Below are 17,754 nucleotides of genomic sequence, written 5' to 3' on the forward strand. Positions count from 1 at the left end.
GCCGCCCCCGCCGGGCACCGCGGCGGGGCCGGGGCCGCCGGCAGCATCGGCCCCTCCCCGCGCTGTCCCGGTGCCCTGGGGACCCCGCGCCCCGGGGACCCCGCACCCAGGGCTGTCCTCTGCCTTGGGGACCCTGCACCCTGGGGACCCCACACCCAGCGCTGTCCTCCACCCCGGGGACCCTGCACCCAGGGACCTTGTGCCCCAGGCTCTTCTCCACCCCGGGGACCCTGTGCCCTGGGCTCTCCCCCATGCACCCAGCTGTGCCCTCACTGCCACACAAGTCACGAGCGGACCCAAGCTTTTGGGGCCCCCTTTGCTGCCAGGCTGCTCCCTCCTTGCCTGCTGGTCCCAGCTGCTGCCTGACATGTCCTGCTCTGTTCCCAAGTGGTTCTGGTCCCCTCCGGACCCTGCCAGTGGGGCTGCACACAGCTGCTCCCTCTCCGCACGGTTTTGCCTCTGCACACCCACTGAGTTGCTCTTGGGCTGATCCCACTCATGAGCCCCCTGCTGGGTCCCAACCGGAGGCAGGCTGGGTGCTCCAGCCCCCCCCCCCCCAGGGTGCTTGGCCCCAGCTCCATCTGCTCCCAGTGAGGACCTGCAAACCCCCAGGAGAGGCCCCTTGGGGCCAGGGCAGGCATGAGGCTTCCCCTGGAGCAAAGCTCTGCTCCCTGGGCCTGGGAGCTCGGCCAGATCCTCCTGGGCTCCAGGGCCTCTCCTGCAGCTGGGTTCCCACAGGAGCTGGCCCGGGGCTCCCTGGGGACAAGAGTTCAGGCATCCTTGGACCAGCATCTGCCTGCCAGGGAAGCTGGAGTCCCCCTGCTCCATCCTGCATCCCTGGCCCCCAGCACTGCCCTCCTCGCGGACGCGAAATGGGGCAGCAGCTGGGCCAAAGGGGTCTCTAGACCGGAGCCGTACAGGGCCTGATCCCCGCAGGTCAGGGCTGATGCTGGCACAGCCCTTCCCAAATCAGGCCCTTGTGAGCAGAAAATAGCCCCCCAGGCACGGCCGGCCGCCGGCCGCAGTGCCCCAGGCCCCGCCTGGGCTGGCTGCTCCCCTCCCCACACCCCACGCCCCCTGCTCGCCCCGCGTCTCCGAGCCRCCCGGAGCCGCCCTCGGAGGCTACGAGGGTTTGYGAGCAGCTGTCCAACAGCCGCCAGYGGCCAGCGAGGGGGCAGGTGGCCGGGGCTGCGGCAGGCGCCTTGCAAGTGGCCCAGCTGGCCTCGGGGGCGGAGGGGGCAGGAGCCTGCGCAGGGACTGGCAGCGCCCGCATGGCTTTGTTCTCCGAGCAGCACAGCCGCGGCCCCTCCCCAGGCTCCACCTCCGCAGCCCACCCGAGACCCTCCTCCTGCTGCCTGTGCGCAAGCCCCCCGCTCGGTGTGYGGAGCTGGTGGGCCAGAGCTGCTCTCCACACAGCACAAAGCAACACCGTGGCGCCTCGGGGCAGCTCAGCTGGCAGAGGCCATCAGTAGGGACCAGAGGCAACAGGGTCCCAGAAAGCACAGGGGCAGAGACCCCAGTGGATCCAGGCGTTGCACTGTACCTAGCACACAGCAGGGTACTGGGGAGCTGCTCTGCTCTGCAACCACGTAGCCATCACCTGCCTCAGGGGGAGGCAGGCTGGCTCCGGCTCCGCGGCCAGCTTGCCTGGCTCTGCCCTGGCCCTGCTCCAAGGCCGGGCGCCCTGCGGCTGAGCTGGCACAACCTGTTCCCAGGACACGCTACCCTGGCAGCCGGGGCGCTGCTGCGCGCGGCTGCCTCCCCTCCTGCCCTGTGCCTGCCCTCAGCCCCGGGTTTCCATCCCCGCCGCCCCCCCGGCTGAGCCCCTGCCAAGCGCCGGCCCTGTGGCTGCCAGCGCGGGCTGGCTGCAGCCGCTCCACCTTCCCTGCCCGCTGCTCCTCACCTCGGCGCCGTACCCAGGTGCTCCCGCTCTGCCCTTCACCTTCAGGCGCTCGCCACATCCTCGCGCTTCTGGCCCTGCCAAGCCAGCACCGGCTTTCCGTCTCTTTTTGCAGCCTGGCCTATTGCTCATCACCCTCCTCACCCCTCTGCAACTCACCGAGCCCGTGCTGGCGATTCCCACGCGGCCCAGTCCCAGGTCGGTTTTCTGCCCTCCCTTCGCACAGCCAAAAAAACCTGGCCGATGGCTTTAAAGCAGGTTGTACACATGGGGCCCCACTGGCAGCACCGGCCAGGCGCTCTTAGCCGCTGCGCTGCTTTTACCTTCACGGCATCGCTGCGCTTGTGCAGGGCTCGGCGCAGCCAAGCGGGGTTCACCCGCCGTCCGCTCGGGCGGTGCAGTCGGGGCTTCCCGGCCTTTGCCGCATGCAGGCGAGCTCTGCCGGGCCGTGGCTGCCGCCGCGCCAGCTCAAACCTGCCTGTTTTCCCATTCTTCCCCTTCAGTCTCTGATGGGGTTTCCCATTTCTCCAGGTGGCAACGTGGCAACGCGGCACTGCACCCGGCTGCAGCCTCCGGCCGGCTCTCGGCCATGCTGGGGAGGTGCTGGCTTCCCGCAGCCCGACCCTGCCCCGGCAGAACCTTCCAGCAGATTAGCAAGCCGCAATTTTCCTTACAATTGCTCATTGCATTAAGAGCTGCAATTATTAATGACCGTTACAGCTGCCAGATAGGAGCGGTAAGATCGGCTCGTCCCCACACCCACTGCCCCCGGAGCCTGCTCCGAGCGGAGGTGCCAGAGCTGCCTCTCAGCCGTCCTTCAGGCCGGCAGCTGTATTTAATGAGGGAACGCCTGGCCGCCTTGCACTGAAGCACGTCCAGAACTGCTGCGCTTGTCCCACTTGGGCCCAGGGACTTATCGTCCCCTGCACAGGCCTCAGCATTAGGGCACAGCGGCAGCAGGAGCGGCGGGATGAGGCTGGGTTAGGGCATGAGCCCCTGCAGGGTCAGAGCYGAGCTCAGCGTCAGCTTCAACCACCTCGTTTCCCCCTTGGCTCGCRCTTGCTGCAGCTTCGCCCCCGTCAGCATCCCCGCTCGGAGGGATGCTGCCTGGCAGGGGCAGGCGCTGCACACTCAACACGGGGAGGGGTGACCCAGATGACACGGGGGTCTGGCCAGCACAAGCCTGGCTGACATAGGCAAAGGAGAAATCAGATTTTCCCAGGAAAGCTTCGGTGAGCTGAGTCAGGCCCCGGGGCACGGCTCCAGGCGGCAGAGGGGCGAGGGCTGTGTGTGACCTTCCCAGCTGTGCTGCACCTCGCTCAGCAAAACCGCAGGCCCCAAGACAGCCGGCACTTGCAGAGAAGTGTTTATTAAAGGCACTAAAAGCACCGTGGCTACATCAGACACAGCCCAACGGGAGAGTGTGGGTTTGGGAGAGGCACTTACAGTTCAGGGACAGCAGTGGCACATGTTCTTTGGTAGGAAGCCATTTCGGAGCCCCGCAGGAGCCCGCGAGCCAGACGTCAGCACAAACGCTCCCGGCCCACGGCCGAGGCGGGCTCGGCACGCAGCCCCGCACCCCAGGTCGCAGCAGGGCAGGGGGGCTGCCGCGGGCCAGCCCTGCTGCAGCCGGCTCCTCTGCGGAGCGGGCAGGAGGCAGCCGGGTGCAGGGACACCGCAGCAGCAGGCGCGAGGCGCAGCCCCCCCCCAAGCACGCAGCCACAGGGGCTGGCTGGGGTAGGAAGTCACCGCTGCGGTTTGCAAGGCGGCCACGGTTCGGCTGTGGGTTTGCTGCAGGCAGGGCCCCTGCCGGGAGAGCGCTGGCTCTCCAGCCCCACGCACGGTCTCCAGCCCGAAGCAGGCAAGGTGGGAACAGCTTGGCACCGCTGCTGGGGGGCTGGTCCTCACCTGCTCAGGGACGTGCGGGGAGCAGCCCTGCTCCAGCGCTGAGCTGCCAAGGCGGCAGGGCCCCATCCAAGCGCGGGAGCAGCCCTGCTGCAGCCTGCCCCGACTCCAGCCTCGGCACGGCCGCGGCAACCGTGCTGAGCGGCTCAGGGGCAGGAGACCTGAGCTGCGTGCCCGTCCCGTGGCTCCTGGGGTCGGCCAGAGGGGYGCAGAACAAGTGACCCAGCCAAAAGGGGCTCAGGGCCCCGTGCTGCCTCCGGGCTGGAGCAGGGCCAGGAGCTGCCAGGAAACAGGCAGGAGCAAGGGGAGGGGGCGAGTTCCCAGCCCGGCTCCCTCGGGGCAGGGCAGGGGGGAGAGGAGCATGCAGGGCCAGGGGCATGCGTGGGCACAGCTGGACTCTCGCCCCTCACACGTGGGAGAAAGCATGGCTCTTGCACAGCGGCTTGTCCTTCTTGGAGTAGAACGTCTTCCCTTCCAGGTTGGTCTGGCAGATCTGGGGAGGAGAGCAGGGCGGTCAGGGGGGCTGAGCCAGCGCCCGGCCTCCCCTTCTGCGGCTCAGCCCCTGCTGCCCTGCCCGCGGCCTGGGGCTCAGCACCAATGTCATWCGGACACCAGGGAGCAGCAGGCCCAGAGCTGCTGCCCAGGGTCTGGAGCCACTAGTGCAGATCGAGGAGGGGAAACCTCACCGCAGCAGAGACCCTGGGCTGCTGGCAGCCCCCATGGGGTGCAGGAGCGCAGGMGGGAGCCGAGGACCCTCGCTAGCCTCCCGCCAGCACCCAAGGAGGGAGGGAGACAGGCAGATAGGCAGCTCACCGCGCAGACGAAGCAAGTGTCGTGCCAGCTGAACCCCAGTGCCTCCAGGAACCGGTCCCCAGCATCGATCTTGAAGTCGCAGCCCCGGCACTTGGTGCCAAACATCTTCTCGTAGTCTGCGAGGGGAGGGAGAGCCCAGGTCAGCGGTCCCCAGCACTGCAACCCCTCGTCCCRGGAGAGCAGGGCTGCAGCACAGCCTGGCTCCCACACGCGCAGCCCAGGGACAACGCGCTCGCAGCCCGGGTGGGGACGAGGCCCAACGTGCCAGCTCCACGGCGCGACGCAGCCAGGGCCGGACGAGACGCCCCGGTGCCGTGCACGGTGTCCCCAGCTGCCCCGAGAAGGAGGTGAACCTCATCTCCCAGGGTGCAGCGCTCGYCTTTGATGTACATCCTCCCTCGTCGCCATGGCAATGCGGGAGCCGCGGCTGCGGCACCACCCGGCAGCGCGGAGGACAGTGACGGAGGGCCGGCGGCCGCGGGGGGGGCCCCTGCCCTCCCCGTGGCCAGGGGGCAGCCCCGCCACGCAGGGTCGCTCAYCCCCAGCCCGGTGATGCCCAGCGGCCGCGGGGGCCGCGCGCGGGGGCCCCGRCTCCTACCTCTCTCGCAGTAGGGCTGTCCCTCCTCCATGTAGAAGGCACGGTTGCGGATGGGCGTTTTGCAGGCAGCGCAGGTGAAGCACTGCACGTGCCAGGTCATCTTCAGCGCGTGCATGACCTCCTGGAGGGGAGCTGCTGTCAGCTGGGGCAGGACCCCCTGCGCCGTGCGGGACCCCCCACACGGGGGAGAAAGGGGCAAGGGAGCCTCGGGGCAGAGCTCCGGCAGGGTGCGAAGGGACAGAGGCAGGGACGCAGAGATGTCCGGGACGCCAAGACAGCACAGGGCAAGCAAGGGCTAAGCGACTCACCCCGGTGATCTTCTTCTTGCACTTGGCACAGCTGGGTGCGTAGCGCGCGTCGTAGCACTTGGGGCAGAAGATGGAGCCCTTCTCCTCAAAGAAGCCGCCCTCATCCAGCACCTTCCTGCACTGGCAGCAGGTGAACTCCTCCGGGTGGTAGTAGTGTCCCAGGGCCACCAGGTAGCGTCCCCTGCAGCAGGACAGAGCCACGTCAGCCATGCCACGGCCTGGCATCCCCCTGGCCTGGTGCAGCCGGGGCCACCGGCCAGGAGAGGCCGTGTCTCACCTGATGACCTTGTTGCACTTGTAGCAGAGCGGCGTGCGGCCGAGGCCCTCGGGCGCCTGCTGCGCCGCCTGCACGATGGAGCTGCGGTTCTGCATGGGGGTCGGTGTGGCCGGCTGGCTGTGCTTGCTCAGCACCGTGCTCGTCTTGTCCGGGGCGTAGCGCTCGGCGAAGGACGGGTCCACAGCCCAGGGCGGGCGGCTGGCAGGGCCGGAGGTGGCAGTGGGGGTCCTGGGGGCTGTGCGCACACAGAGATCTCCAGGACGCTGCTCTCGACCCCTCTGCGGCCCCCTCCCAGCACCCTCATCCCGTAACGGGGCAAGAGCCATCCCCCAGCACCAGCCCTTCCCTTGTCTCCCCCCAGACCTGAAAGACCCAGAGGAAATTCTCTGCTTACCCAGTCCCGGCTCCGTCTTCATCACTGCTCCCGGGGACGGGTCCGGCACGGAGACCTGGCTACAGAATAACGAGTTAACCCAGCCTGCCGTGCTTGCCCCCGTGGCCCGGGCTGGCCACCCAGGGGGCCTGTGCACATCAGCAGGGCCCCCAACCCCACCAGAGCACGCGGGAGCCCCYGCGCCAGCCCGGGAGCTGGTTTGGTGACGGGGGACTGAGCCAAGTACCACCAGCCCCGCAGAGCCGCAGCACCCCCGGGGTCTCTGCACCCAGCACAGCGCTCTGGGGTGCTCCAGGCTGAGCAGGGCATGACGCAGGCTGCTGCTGCCCGCTCGGACACGACAGGCGCCAGACACCCCCCAGCCTCGCCGCGACGCAGAGGGGCTTCGATCGGAGCTGGCGCAGGGAGTCCTGGGGCCCAGCGCCAGCACGGCCGGGGAAATTCAGGGCTCCGCCATGCCGCAGGACCGGCTGGTGCGGGGGGCCAGGCTGCRCCCCCCACGGCACGCTGCCAGCACCGGGCTCGTGGGCAGCCAGGAGCAGCGGTGAGCACCGACGGCCGGCAAGCAGCGCCCGGAGGGGGCCCGGCTCCGGCCAAGCCGCGGGCAGCGATGCCCCCCTGAGAGAAGGGAGAGCCAGGAGAGAGCCCGGGGGCTCCGCACCCCGCCAGGGCAGAGACGAAAAGGAGCCGGCTACAAGAACAGGAGTGTTTATTTGCCGCAGAACAAACCAGGCGGACCCAGAGCCCCCGCGCCACCGCGGGAAGGCCGAGGGCCAAAGAGGCGCCTTGAACAGGGGCTTTGCCCACCCCCTGCCCCCTCCGTGCGAGGCAGGGCACAAGCCTCCCCCAGCCCCTGCTCCCTTCCCTGCCTCCACGCGCGGCCCGAGCCCCACAGGGGCACCGGCAGCGTTCGCTCCAGCTCTGCCCCAGGCTCCCAGGGTGTCGGGGCTGGGGTCCAACTACTGCCAACCAGTTTCCAGCATCCAGAGCAGGATTTTGCCCGTGCCGCCAGGCTCCCCCTGCCCCGCTTTGCCCAGGACGCCAGGTGCAGCTCAGCCTCCCCAGCTCAGTGCCAGCAGTGCCCAGAGGGTCCTGGCCAGGACAGCCAGCATGGATGGGGACATCCCACCGTGGGGACACCCTGGCTGGCAGCGAGGTGGCCTGGGCAGACCCGGCCCCTCAAGACTTGACGTTCAGAGCAGTGGCTGAGCGCTGGTGGTGCCAGTCGCGAAGGCGAGTGTAGCGCGGGCTCTGCAGCTCAGTGAAGAACTTTGCTCTGGAGAGAAGGAAGGACAGAGAGGGAAAGGGAAGAAGGAGGAGGCAGGGAAAGAAGAGAAGTTACAGCGACGGGAAGAAAGAGGTTTGCTGGAGTCCCGACAAGCAGCTAGCGCGAGGGCGAGCCAGCTGGGTGGACCGAGCCCTGGGCACCTCGTGCCATGGAGCAGGAGTCCCAGAGCCGCCCGTGCCTCGGCCTCTGCTGCCCGGGGAGCTGGGGCCAGGCCCCGCAGCCCAGTAGCTCATGCTGCTGCCCTGGCGCACACACCCCTTACCTGGACTTGTTAACAAGCTCATCATCAGGATCCTCCACTGAGAGCAGCAGGAGAGAGAGGAGGAAAGAGAGTCAGTCTGCTGCACCCAAGGCCCTCGGCAGAGCAGGAAGAGAAGGAAAACCTGCCGTCTCCTCCCTCACCCCTCCTGCCCCCAAACACCCCGCGGCTGCACCCCTGCCGGGCCACGGGACGAAGGACGGGCTCCATCCGAGCGGCACCACCGCGTGCCCACGCAAGGCCTGCGCTCCACGGACAGCCCAGGGCAGCTCCCTGCTGGCTGTCTGCTCCCCAGAAAGGACAAGACAGTGCCAAAACTACAGCCTGGGTGCCACCGTGCACCACACGGCCCGTGCCGGGCTCCAGCCGCCCAGGCGAAGCCCAGCGAGGGCCGGGCATCCCGAGGGAGCCAGCGAGTGCCAGGGCCCCTGCAGGAACTTACTGCAGTCTGTGCCCGTGAGCCGGGCCAGGATGCGGAAGGTGCGGGACTGGGAGGTCCCAGTGCGGGGCCGCCAGTCCTCTGCGTCCTCTATCAGCCTCAATTTGCTGGGGTCACAGGGCAGGAGGCCCGGGGGGCTCAGCGGCCGCGGGGGGTGCCTGCGAGCGACAGAGGGCAGGGTGCTCAGCCGGCGTCGCGCGCAGCACCCTGCCCCTGCCCTCGCGCAGCGGCACGGGGAAACGCTCCCGAAGGGCACCCGGGCACGCGGCCAGACCTCAAGCGCACACCGCTGTGCCCCCAGCCAGACCCCGGGGGACCCCCGCGGTGGTGGCTCCCTGGGGGCCGCCCCGCACCTCCTCAGGCGAACAACGGCGGCACAACAGCGAACGTTTGGCAGACGGCGCATCGCGTCCCCCCGCCACCTTACTTATCCTCCGCATAGGAAGGGCTGAGGCCATTAAGGAAGTCTTCGCAGGGCTGTTTCCATCTCGGGCCATTTGGCACCGGCCCCAAGGGCCAGGAGGAGAGAGGACAGGGCAAGCGCAAGCCAAGGTAAAAATCATACCTAGGGGAGCAGCGTGAGAGCCCAGGAACTGCCTCCGGTGCCAAGCCCCGAGCCCCCCGCCTGCCTGGCCCCAGGCAGGGTGCACGGTGCAGCCAGGCACCCCAAGTCGAGGTGAGCCAGGCAGAGGCGGCAGGGCCCCAGCTCGGGAGCGAGGGGGGCCAAGCGCGAGGACGCCCCAGGGCCCTGCCAGCAGGGACAGGCAGCACTTGCACTGCTGGGCCCCAGCGCTGCAGGCCAAGGACAGCTCATGGCCAGGAGTGACCGATGTGACCAGTCGGATGTGCAGCCAGCTCTGGGGACGCGGAGCCCCTGGGCTTAATCCTGCCCCTGGAGAACAGGGCACTAACAGGGCACTAACAGGGCAAGAGGCATGCAGGAAGACTAGAGAGAACAGGCAAAAGGCTTACTGACTTGTCAAGGCTCTGCACCTGCAGGAGAGAGAGAGGGAAAGAGAAAGGGAGGAGAGAAAGAAAGAAAAGGAAGGTGAAATTAGACCCACAGCACCCAAGATGTTTCCAGAGCTCACCTACAGCCTGCACCAGTCCCCTCAGCCCCGAGACCCCTGCCCAGCTCGCCCAGGGCTGGGAGCACACTGGGCCACAGGGGCAGATGCCAATGGACCAGACTGTACCTCCCTCAGCCCCCCAAAACAGGCCTGGGCATACAGGGCAAGCCAAGGCCCTGGTCCGGCAAGGCCACATCCCTAGTTCACCTAGTTTCAGGGTGCCACGACGGCCCTGGCCAGGACAGGCAGGGACCTGCAGCCTGCTGGACACGCAGTGGCCTGGTAGGCACCACGCAGAGACAGCGGCTTCTTCCTAGGGCTCTGTCCCAGTCGACAGCCAGCGGGGCACAGACAGTGCTGCACTGGGTTTGACGGCTCCCCCTTCCCCAGCCCATCCCCGCAGCCTCAGGGCTAGCAGGGCTGCAAGAGCATCCACACAACACGGCCGGAGCTCCCCCCTGCCCCTTGCAGCAGGGCTGTCACAGACACCAGCGAGTGCCCTGCTTGAACCCAGGCACTGCCAGGCTGTGCCCCGCAGGGCCCCCCAACGCCCAGGGGAGGAGGACGCGTCCCCCAGCAAGGAATAGATGTGTGTGCGCGTGAGTCCCCACGCGTGGCAGTCCTGTCGTGCAGCCACAGCACCAGCCGTCAGGGGACCCGAGCAGGTGGCACAGGCACCGTCRCCCGCTCCCACCCGCGGGTGCCTGGCATGCAGGGCGCAGCGGGGCCAGGCAGCGGGCAAGGCAGGGCTGCCCCCGGCTGCCCCCAGCCCATCCTCGGGGAGCAGGACGGACAGCAACGTACCCATTGTGCTGGGGGGTGCAGGCGGGCGCCAGGGGCACGTACGTCACGGGTTTCGTCACCAGCCCGGGCCGCGGGTTCGGAGGCGAGCTGGCCCCAAAGGGCCGAGCTGTTTTGTTGAGGGCGGTGCTGGGAGCGAAGTTATATTTCGGGGGCTCAGAGCAGGGGAGTGAGTCCTGAGCGAGACACAAAACACACGGACACGGGCTCATACGTCAAGCAGCATGCAAGGGGCAGCCCCGGGCCAGGCAGTGCGGTGGGCAGCCAGGTGAGAAAGCCAGACCTGCCCTCGCCTGCAGGTCCCTGCACGGACACACATCCAGGCACACAAACACGGACAGCACACGTGCCTCGGGCACCGAGCTCTGCCGGGCCAGGTCCCTTCTCCGCTGGGCGTTCAGACCGCGGCCATCGGGCTCAGCAGCACAGCTGCTAAGCTGGCCCGAGGGTCACCGAGAGATTAGTAGGTGCCCCGTGGAGGGTCACGCATGCACACACGCTGCTCACACATCATCCCATGGGAAGCAGGCAGGAGAAGGCGTGCAGGTGGCCTTTGCCAGGAGCCACCAGCCCTGTCCCTGCCTCCCTGTGCAGCTCTGTGCCAGGGCACTCCCCGGCACTAGGGAACGTGGGGCCCCAAGGCAGCGCCGCGGCTGCCGGCCTCCTCCCCTGCCGCGGGCCCCTCCGCACCCCTGCCTGCACCCAGGACCAGGGGAGGCACAGAGACATGGCAGCTGGGGTCTGGGGGCACTGCCAGACCGGACCTGCCCCCTCGGTTTCCCTGTGCTCCCAGGGGTCACAGCTGCTCTTCCAGAAGGGAGTTTTCCAGCCCTCTGAACATGCCCTGGTCCCCCAGAAGCCTGCGGGCCCCGGGAGCAAAGTCTATTCCTTCTATCTGAGCCCTCCCCCAGCACAGGCCCGAGCTGCTGCCAGCAGCACCGGGAGCAACACGTACCTTCTGCTGCTTCCCCAGGGCATTCGGGACTCTGCAAGAGAGGAGACAGCAAGGCAGGTGCTGGAACCGGCCCGGCATCCACCAGAGCCGGGCCGATGCCACCGGAGGGACAGGGCACCGGCCCTCGGGGAGGTACGGCCGGCTGGCACTGCCTCAGGGCTCAGAAGCGACGGGTTCGAGCCAGGATCCCTGCAGCCAGGCTAGGCCCGCATCCAGCCGAGCGGGGAAGCCCAAGCCCGGGGCCGGAGCCTGCTTCGCACCGCCTTGGGGCCGCAGGGCCGCCGGGCTCCGGGCGAGGAGCAGCAGGGCCAGGAGATGGCGCTGGGCCGAGGGCCCTGGCTCTGCTCGTGGCGCCCCGGGGCCGCCCGCAAACCCTACCTGCTCAGGGTGAGGCAGAGCCTGTCCCCGCAGGCACGGATCCTGTTCTGGGCCTCGATGTGCGTCATGGGGCTGGTGAGCTCCCCGTCGATGCTCAGCACCCAGTCGCCCACTCCCACGCCAGCCTGGGCCGCCTTCCCGCCCGGAGTCAGCTGCAAGACAGAGGAGTCAGGGAGAGCCAGGGCGGACAGCGGGGACGCGGGAGCAGGGGACGCTCTCACCCCCACGAGAGCAGGGCTCTGCCACCGGCCCAGCTCCCTTCATGCGAGGTCCAGCACCCCACAGCGCTGGTGGGAAACACCAACCCTTGCTGTCCCCCCCACTGACGCCTTGGGTGGCAGTGCTGCACCCAGACGGCACTCCCAGGCCGGGAGCGGAGGGGAGGGCAGGACGGGAGCCCCACACCGCCATCGGGGCTGGCAAAGCCTGGAAGGGTCGCCAGGATATCTCTGCATGGGAGCCCGGTGCACAGCACCCTGCTACGCACGGCCGGAGCTGGCTGTGCTGCCCTGCTCCCCCGCCAGCACCGGGGCACAGCATGAAGCATGGCAAAGCCAGGATCGTCCCACGCAGCACGAGCTCCCCAACCCCCAGAGACCCTCCGTCCTGCCCCTTGCCCCCACCAAGAGCCACAGGGCATGGGGCACTGCCGCGTGGGGCACAGCACAGGCACGGGACACCCGGCAGCTCCTTGCCCGCTGCAGAGCACCCAGATTTAGGGCAGGCACCTCTTCCCAACGCCCGGCAAGGCCTCCCCCCTCCAAGCACACGCAGGGTCTGTCTCTGAGCGTGGTGCCACATTAATGTGGGGCTAGAGCAGTGCTGGGCCTCACCCGGGGGTGGGCACAGACCCCCCGGATCACCCCACGTTTCCCATTTCATGAGGCCAGAGCAGCCTCCCCCTCTCTGCCGCAGAAGCACTTCCCAGGGCTCTGCCCGGCCCCTGGCCCTGGCACAAGGACGGCTGGGGCCACCCAGCACCCCGTGCACCCCGGAGGCCCCCCCCGGCCCCCTCCCTGCAGACGGCCCTCAGGAAGGCCCAGACCTTCCCGGGCGGCGCCGAAGGGCCGGACGCAGAGGCCGCGCCAGCTCAGGTTCAGCGGGAGGCCCCGGCCGCTGCGCGGAGCCGTCCCCAGGGTCCGCGAGGCAGGAAGCGAGCCGGGTGAGTCAGGGCTCGCAGCGCAGCCCACGTCTCGCCCTGTCGGAGCTGCGAACCACAGGCATTTCCCAGGCCTTCGCAGCGGGGCGGGAGGGAGAGGGGGCAGGGGGAGCATCCCCCCCCCCAGCAGGCCCCGCGGACCCCCGCTTCCCCCGGCCGGGCCGCGCTCCTCTCCCGGTGTCGGCAGGCGCAGACGTTACCTCATCCCGCCGCAGAGCAGCACCAGCCACCCAGGGGCAGGGAGACACCCGCCCCCACCCACGCCGCTTCCTCCAGCCCTCTCCCAGCTCCAGGCAGACGCCGGCGCCGGGCCATGGCGGGGGGAGTGTCCGCCTCGCCGGCGGGCCGCACCGAACAGCGAGCCGGGCCCTGCCGAGGGAAGGGGGCGGCCGGGAGCACGGCCGCAGGCTTCCCTCGCCCGGCCCAGGAGCATCGTCCCGGCCGCGCGCCGCCTCGCCCACGCCAGCCGGCTCATCCGCAGCTGCGCCGGACACGGCGCTGCGTCGGCAAGGCGGGCCTGCCCTCTGCCCCCGCCGGGATGCCGGGCCCAGGTGTCCGGCACCAAAGGCGAGCAGGGCCCGGGGCACGAGTGCGCCGCTGCGCGCAGCTCCCAGGCACTGACAGACAGGCAGACGTGGGCAGGCTGCAGCCGTTCCTGCTCCTCCAGCGCAGAAGAACTTGAGGCGCTTGGACTAGGCCCAAGTATTTCCTCAAGTCCTGTTCGACATGAACATAAAAGGAGCGAGCCAGATTCCCAGCGCTGTCAGAGGGCTGGAAAATCCCTGCCACTGAGTATCAGGCCCTCCTCGCCCATGCGCAGAGCCCAGGCTGCCCCGGGCGCAGCACATCCCTTCCCCAGGTACAAAGCGTGAGCGCCGGCCCGCTGCGCAAGGCCAAATCCCACTCCTGGGCTGGATAAAACCCAGCTTGGCTCCACCTGCATCTCGCTGCCATCCCCAGCGGGGCATCCCCTCCAGTCCCCCAGAGCTGCCCGGCACCCACTGCTGCGCTGGGCGGGATGGCGCCTCCGCCCTCCGGCCCTCTCCGGCCGCTCCAGGGCCTGGCAAGCTCCAGCTTGCTGCCCTGGAGGCTGGGGAAGGAGCCGAGCTGCGTGGGCTCGGAGGCAGGAGCTGGGAGAGGTTTTCACACGGCTGCTCAGGAAGGGGAGAGCTCGGCAGGCTGCGTCACGCAGCCGCACCCAGCCCGCGCCGGCACCGCTGCGCTCCCCTGCCCCCTCCGACACCGGCACGCCAGGAAGCCCCTTCCGCAGGTGCTGGCTCGGCCGGGAGCTGCCAGCCTCCCGCTTCCCGCATCGTAGGGCCGTGCCCCCTGCCCGGCCCCGCTAACCAGGGCTTCCTTCCTCCCCTCTCCACCCAGCCTGGCTTTTGTTCCTGCAGCCGGTGCCACCGTGCCCAGCAGAGCGCCCGCCGGCCACCTCCATCCCGGGAGCAGACGCCAGCTCCACCAGGCCCTGCTAACCAACTCTTACCCCGGGCCGACGCCAGCAGCTCAGGACCATGGCCTCCAGGAGCACCTTGCAGCCAAGGCAGCGGTGCCCCAGCACAGCCGCGGCCCGGGGAGGTGTCTGCACCAGGGTTAGGGGCAGCCCTGCCCCAGGCTTGGCCACCGCTCGTAGAGAGCCCAACAGGCCTCCCGGTCCACCCTGCGTGGCTGTGGCGACGTATGCAGCCCCGAGCCAGAGCGTGGACTGGCGCCGCTCATTCTCCGTGCTCCCTCACCCTCTGGAGCAGGGCGCTGCTGCAGCCCTCGGGCTCGGGCCGGGCCACCTCCTTCCACCCTGCTCCAGTGGCCTCAGGCCTCCAGGACAGTCTGCATCATCAGCATCACCCTGCCAGGGAAGGGCCCTCGCTTGGAGCAAGAGCCCAGCAGCATGCTCCAGACCGTAACTTTGGGGGGAAATGCCTTTGGGGTGCAAAGCGGCACACGGGGTCACCCCTTCCCCTCAGACTGGGACCCCGCAACACAGCCCAGCCGCGCCAGAGCCCACCAGCTACGTCCCCCCGGAACGTCCTCGCTGATCCCCACAGCACGGCTGCCTGGCCCCAGGCTGGGCTTTCTCAGGAGCTGCTTCCAGCCCCGAGCAGGCAGCACGCCGCCGCCCTGCGCCCTGTGCCCTGCCCTGCAAGGCAGCGTCTCCCAAGCCCTTACAGCAGCGCTGGCCCGCGCGCGCATCAGGCCATCGCTGCGCAAGGCCCCTGCCCCGGGCCCTCGGAGGCTCCTCCATCTGATCAGACCCTTTGTTAGGTGCTGGCTTGCGGCCAAGAGAAACATTTTTGAGAGAATAAACTCGCTGGAGCCGTCTCAGCGCAGAGCCCTCAGCTCGGCGAAGGTCGGCAGGCCTGCAGGGAACGGTGCTGGTGACTCCAGCCACGCAAGGTGCCCCCAGGGTCTGCGCTCCCTGCCAGGGTGCTGCAGGGACCCACACCCTCCGGCACAGCCGTGGCAGGGAGCAGGGCCCTGGCGCAGCACTCGGTGCCCGCGAGCGAAGCCTTTGCTCGAGAAGCGGCCTCCCGCGCCAGCTGCCCGAGCGTCAGCAGCACAGGCGATGCGGACACATTCCAAGGCTTATAAGGCAATCGTGCGGTCGGAGCCGCCCGCTAGCACCCACGCGGGGACCTGTCCGCCCAGCAAGAGGGACACGCAAGTGTCCAGGGACCAGGCCAGGCCTGGGCAAGCGTTGCACCAGGAGCAGCTCGCACAAAGAGTCTCGGCCGCAAGCAGCCGGCAGCACACGTTCAATGCTGGAAAAACAGGCCGGTGCTGCGGCCAGGGGCTGCTGTCCCAGCGCAGGCGGCAGCGTGGGCTTCCTCCCCTCCCTGCTCACTCCCGGGCCAGCAGGAGCTCGGACTTGGGCCGGAGCTGGAAGCCGAGCAGCGGGAGGGAGGGCGTAAGGGCTGACCCCACTGCACCATCCCAGATCCCAGGGCGCCAAGCCCGGCGTCACAGTCCGGACCAGGAGGCCGGCTGCACGGCTTGGACGCTGGAAGAGCGGCTCCCCTCCCCCAGCTGCCGGACGGGCTCCGGAAGAGGCCTCCCCTCCCTCCCCTAGCAGTCAGAGTGACTCTGCAGAGCCTCTGCAGTACTTCAAATTTCTGCTGCGCTTCTTGCCCGGAACAGCCCCCGTGCCGCACTGGGGCTGATAAGAAAATGAGGTGGTTCAGGAGAGGCCAGGCAGAGCGAGATCATGGCAGGACTCAGCACTCCACGGGTCCTGGCTTATCCACATCCCCATACAGCTGCCGCCTCAGTCACCTGGACCCAGGAGCCACAGTCTCCCACCCGCAGAAGTAGAAAAAGGATGGGGGTTACCAAGGCCCAGCTTCTCTTACCCTGGAGATGGAGAGCGGCATGCTGAAATCCTTCCCTCCCTGCAGTCTGAACCCCCAGGGCGCAGGCCCATCCAGAATCACCTTGTAGGACTCCACGTCGCCCATCTCTGCAAGGGAAGAGGGTGCGATCGCGGTGTTAGGGTGCACAGGAGCAACGCAGGGAGAGCAGCCAAGCAGGGGCCCAGCACCTGGCAGGATGGGGCAGGAGGAGACAGGTCGCACTTCCAGGACCGGCTCCACCCCGACTATCCCACACTGCGGTTAGAGACGCACCCCGAATCCATCAGCATCTCCTACAGCTGAGGGGCCCAAACTAACGCTGACTAGCACTGAGGAGCTGGATGCAGCCCGACTGCCGCACTCGGCACGCTCACGGGCTCTCCCCAAACTTGGGGCGTCCTCTCCCACGCAGCAGCACCCTGGAAGCTCACACTGCTGAAAGCCGAAACTGTTTCAGACCATGGAGAAGCGACAGCAGGTGCGGAAGGATGGAAACCAGAAGCGTCTTCACTGGGCGAGTTAGCAGCAGCACAGTAGCTGCGCGATGCCAACCGAGCGCACTGGCAGCGCAGCCAGGCGCGTGCTCCGGCAGCTGGCTGAACAGATGCTACCTGGGAGCGAGCCCGTCCCCGCGCACAGAGCTGGGGCTTTGGCGAGGAGGGAATTCCTGCGCCTCCGCGCGCGCCAGCGGGGACGGCGCCGGCAGCCGGCCAAGGCACGGGGGGCACGGGGGGCGCGCGGGCCAGCCCCGGCCTCCCGGCTGCACCTCATCCAAGAGGAGCCCTCCGGCGCCTCGGGAGGTCCCTTCGAGCCCCTGCCAGGAAGGGGCAAACCGAGCGCCCCGAGGGCCAGGGGCTCCTGGCCAGGAGGCAGCGGGGCCGGGGGGCCAGCGTGCCCCCGCTCTCCCCAGGCCGTGCGGGCTATATAAGGCTTGTAAGATGACACCAGCGTGCGCCCTGCTCGGGAAGGCTGCGGGAAGGCTGCGTGTCAGACATTCCCCAGCGCCGAGCGGCCGCGCGGACCGGGGCAAGGCGCCGCGTCCTCCGGGGCCGGGACCGAGGCGGCCCGCAGCCCCCACGCGCCCCGGCCGGGGGGGGGCCCAGCAGCTCGGGGTCTCCGGCAGCCGTGGGTCGGGGTGCCGGTGGGGGGCAGAGGAGCGCTTCGGAGGGATGGGGTGGGCCCACGCAGCCCCTCTGCGAGGGGCTACGGCCCAGGTGGGGCCCACAGCCACGTCCCGGGGGGCTGGCGCGGGGCACCTGGGGGGTCCTGGGGCACCTGCTCCTGACGGGCAGCCGGGCTGGGCCCCCAGCCTTGCCCCACATGCCCCCCCCGGCCAGCTCCCCAGCCCTGCCCCACACGGCCCCCCCCCCCTTTCCCCAGCCCTGCCCCACTCAGGCCCTCCCCCCCGTTCCCCAGCCCTGCCCCACACGGGGCCCTTGCTCGGACTGGGTCGGCCTCCCTGTCCCTGACCCCGACCCCGGTCCCCCCCGCTGCCCCACACAGCCCCCTGCTCGGGCGGGACCGGCCCCCTTTCCCTTAGCTCGGCCCCCCCATCCTGGCCCCGGGCCCCCAGCCTTGCCCCGCACAGGCCCTGCCTGACCACTCCGACTCCTTCCCCACAGCCAGCCCTGCCTCACACCGGCCCCATAGGGGCCCCCACCCGGATGAGCCCTCCCCCTCTCCCGCCCCCCTCGCAGCCCCGGCCCCGGTGCCGGTCCCGGCCCGCGCTCACCTGCGGCCGGGCCGCCCCAGCGGAGCGGGGCCGAGCGGAGCTGGGCCGAGCAGGCGGACGCGGGGCTCGAACTCGGGGCACCGCCCCCGCCCGCCCCCAGCCCGCCCTTAAGTACGGCCGAGGCGGGG

At 69.4% G+C, this 17,754-nt stretch overlaps 1 protein-coding gene across 3 annotated transcripts; it reads right to left on the reverse strand.

Annotated features, from left to right (window-relative positions):
- Positions 1 to 3,249: 3,249 nt before the first annotated feature.
- Positions 3,250 to 17,713, reverse strand: PDLIM7 (PDZ and LIM domain 7). 3 transcript variants are annotated; one of them, XM_026063475.1, is made up of 14 exons: positions 17,627 to 17,713; positions 15,895 to 16,001; positions 11,386 to 11,537; positions 11,008 to 11,038; positions 10,056 to 10,228; positions 9,154 to 9,174; positions 8,185 to 8,339; positions 7,746 to 7,782; positions 6,196 to 6,254; positions 5,802 to 6,036; positions 5,525 to 5,705; positions 5,217 to 5,337; positions 4,619 to 4,734; positions 3,250 to 4,298 (listed from the first exon to the last, which is right to left on the reverse strand). In XM_026063475.1, exons 2-14 carry the CDS (start codon positions 15,997 to 15,999, stop codon positions 4,212 to 4,214), a joined length of 1,473 nt encoding a protein of 490 aa, XP_025919260.1. In that variant the 5' UTR covers positions 16,000 to 16,001; positions 17,627 to 17,713; the 3' UTR covers positions 3,250 to 4,211. The 3 variants fall into 3 exon arrangements, with proteins under 3 accessions (XP_025919260.1, XP_025919261.1, XP_025919262.1); XM_026063476.1 differs by lacking the exon at positions 8,185 to 8,339 and having other exon boundaries at positions 9,158 to 9,174; XM_026063477.1 differs by lacking the exons at positions 7,746 to 7,782; positions 8,185 to 8,339; positions 9,154 to 9,174.
- Positions 17,714 to 17,754: the final 41 nt, after the last annotated feature.

This window comes from Apteryx rowi, unplaced genomic scaffold (genome assembly GCF_003343035.1).
Source record: "Apteryx rowi isolate R43461 unplaced genomic scaffold, aptRow1 scaffold_2, whole genome shotgun sequence".
Taxonomy (NCBI): domain Eukaryota; kingdom Metazoa; phylum Chordata; class Aves; order Apterygiformes; family Apterygidae; genus Apteryx; species Apteryx rowi.

Coding starts and splice junctions, on each gene's coding strand:
- PDLIM7 (XM_026063475.1), bottom strand. CDS start 15,999: ATGGGCGACGTGGAGTCCTACAAGGTGATTCTGGATGGGCCTGCGCCC. Junction 9,175..10,055: donor TGCACCCCCCAGCACAATGG/GTACGTTGCTGT, acceptor TCTCTCCTGCAG/GTGCAGAGCCTTGACAAGTC. Junction 8,340..9,153: donor TGCAGAGCCTTGACAAGTCA/GTAAGCCTTTTG, acceptor TGTCGCTCGCAG/GCACCCCCCGCGGCCGCTGA.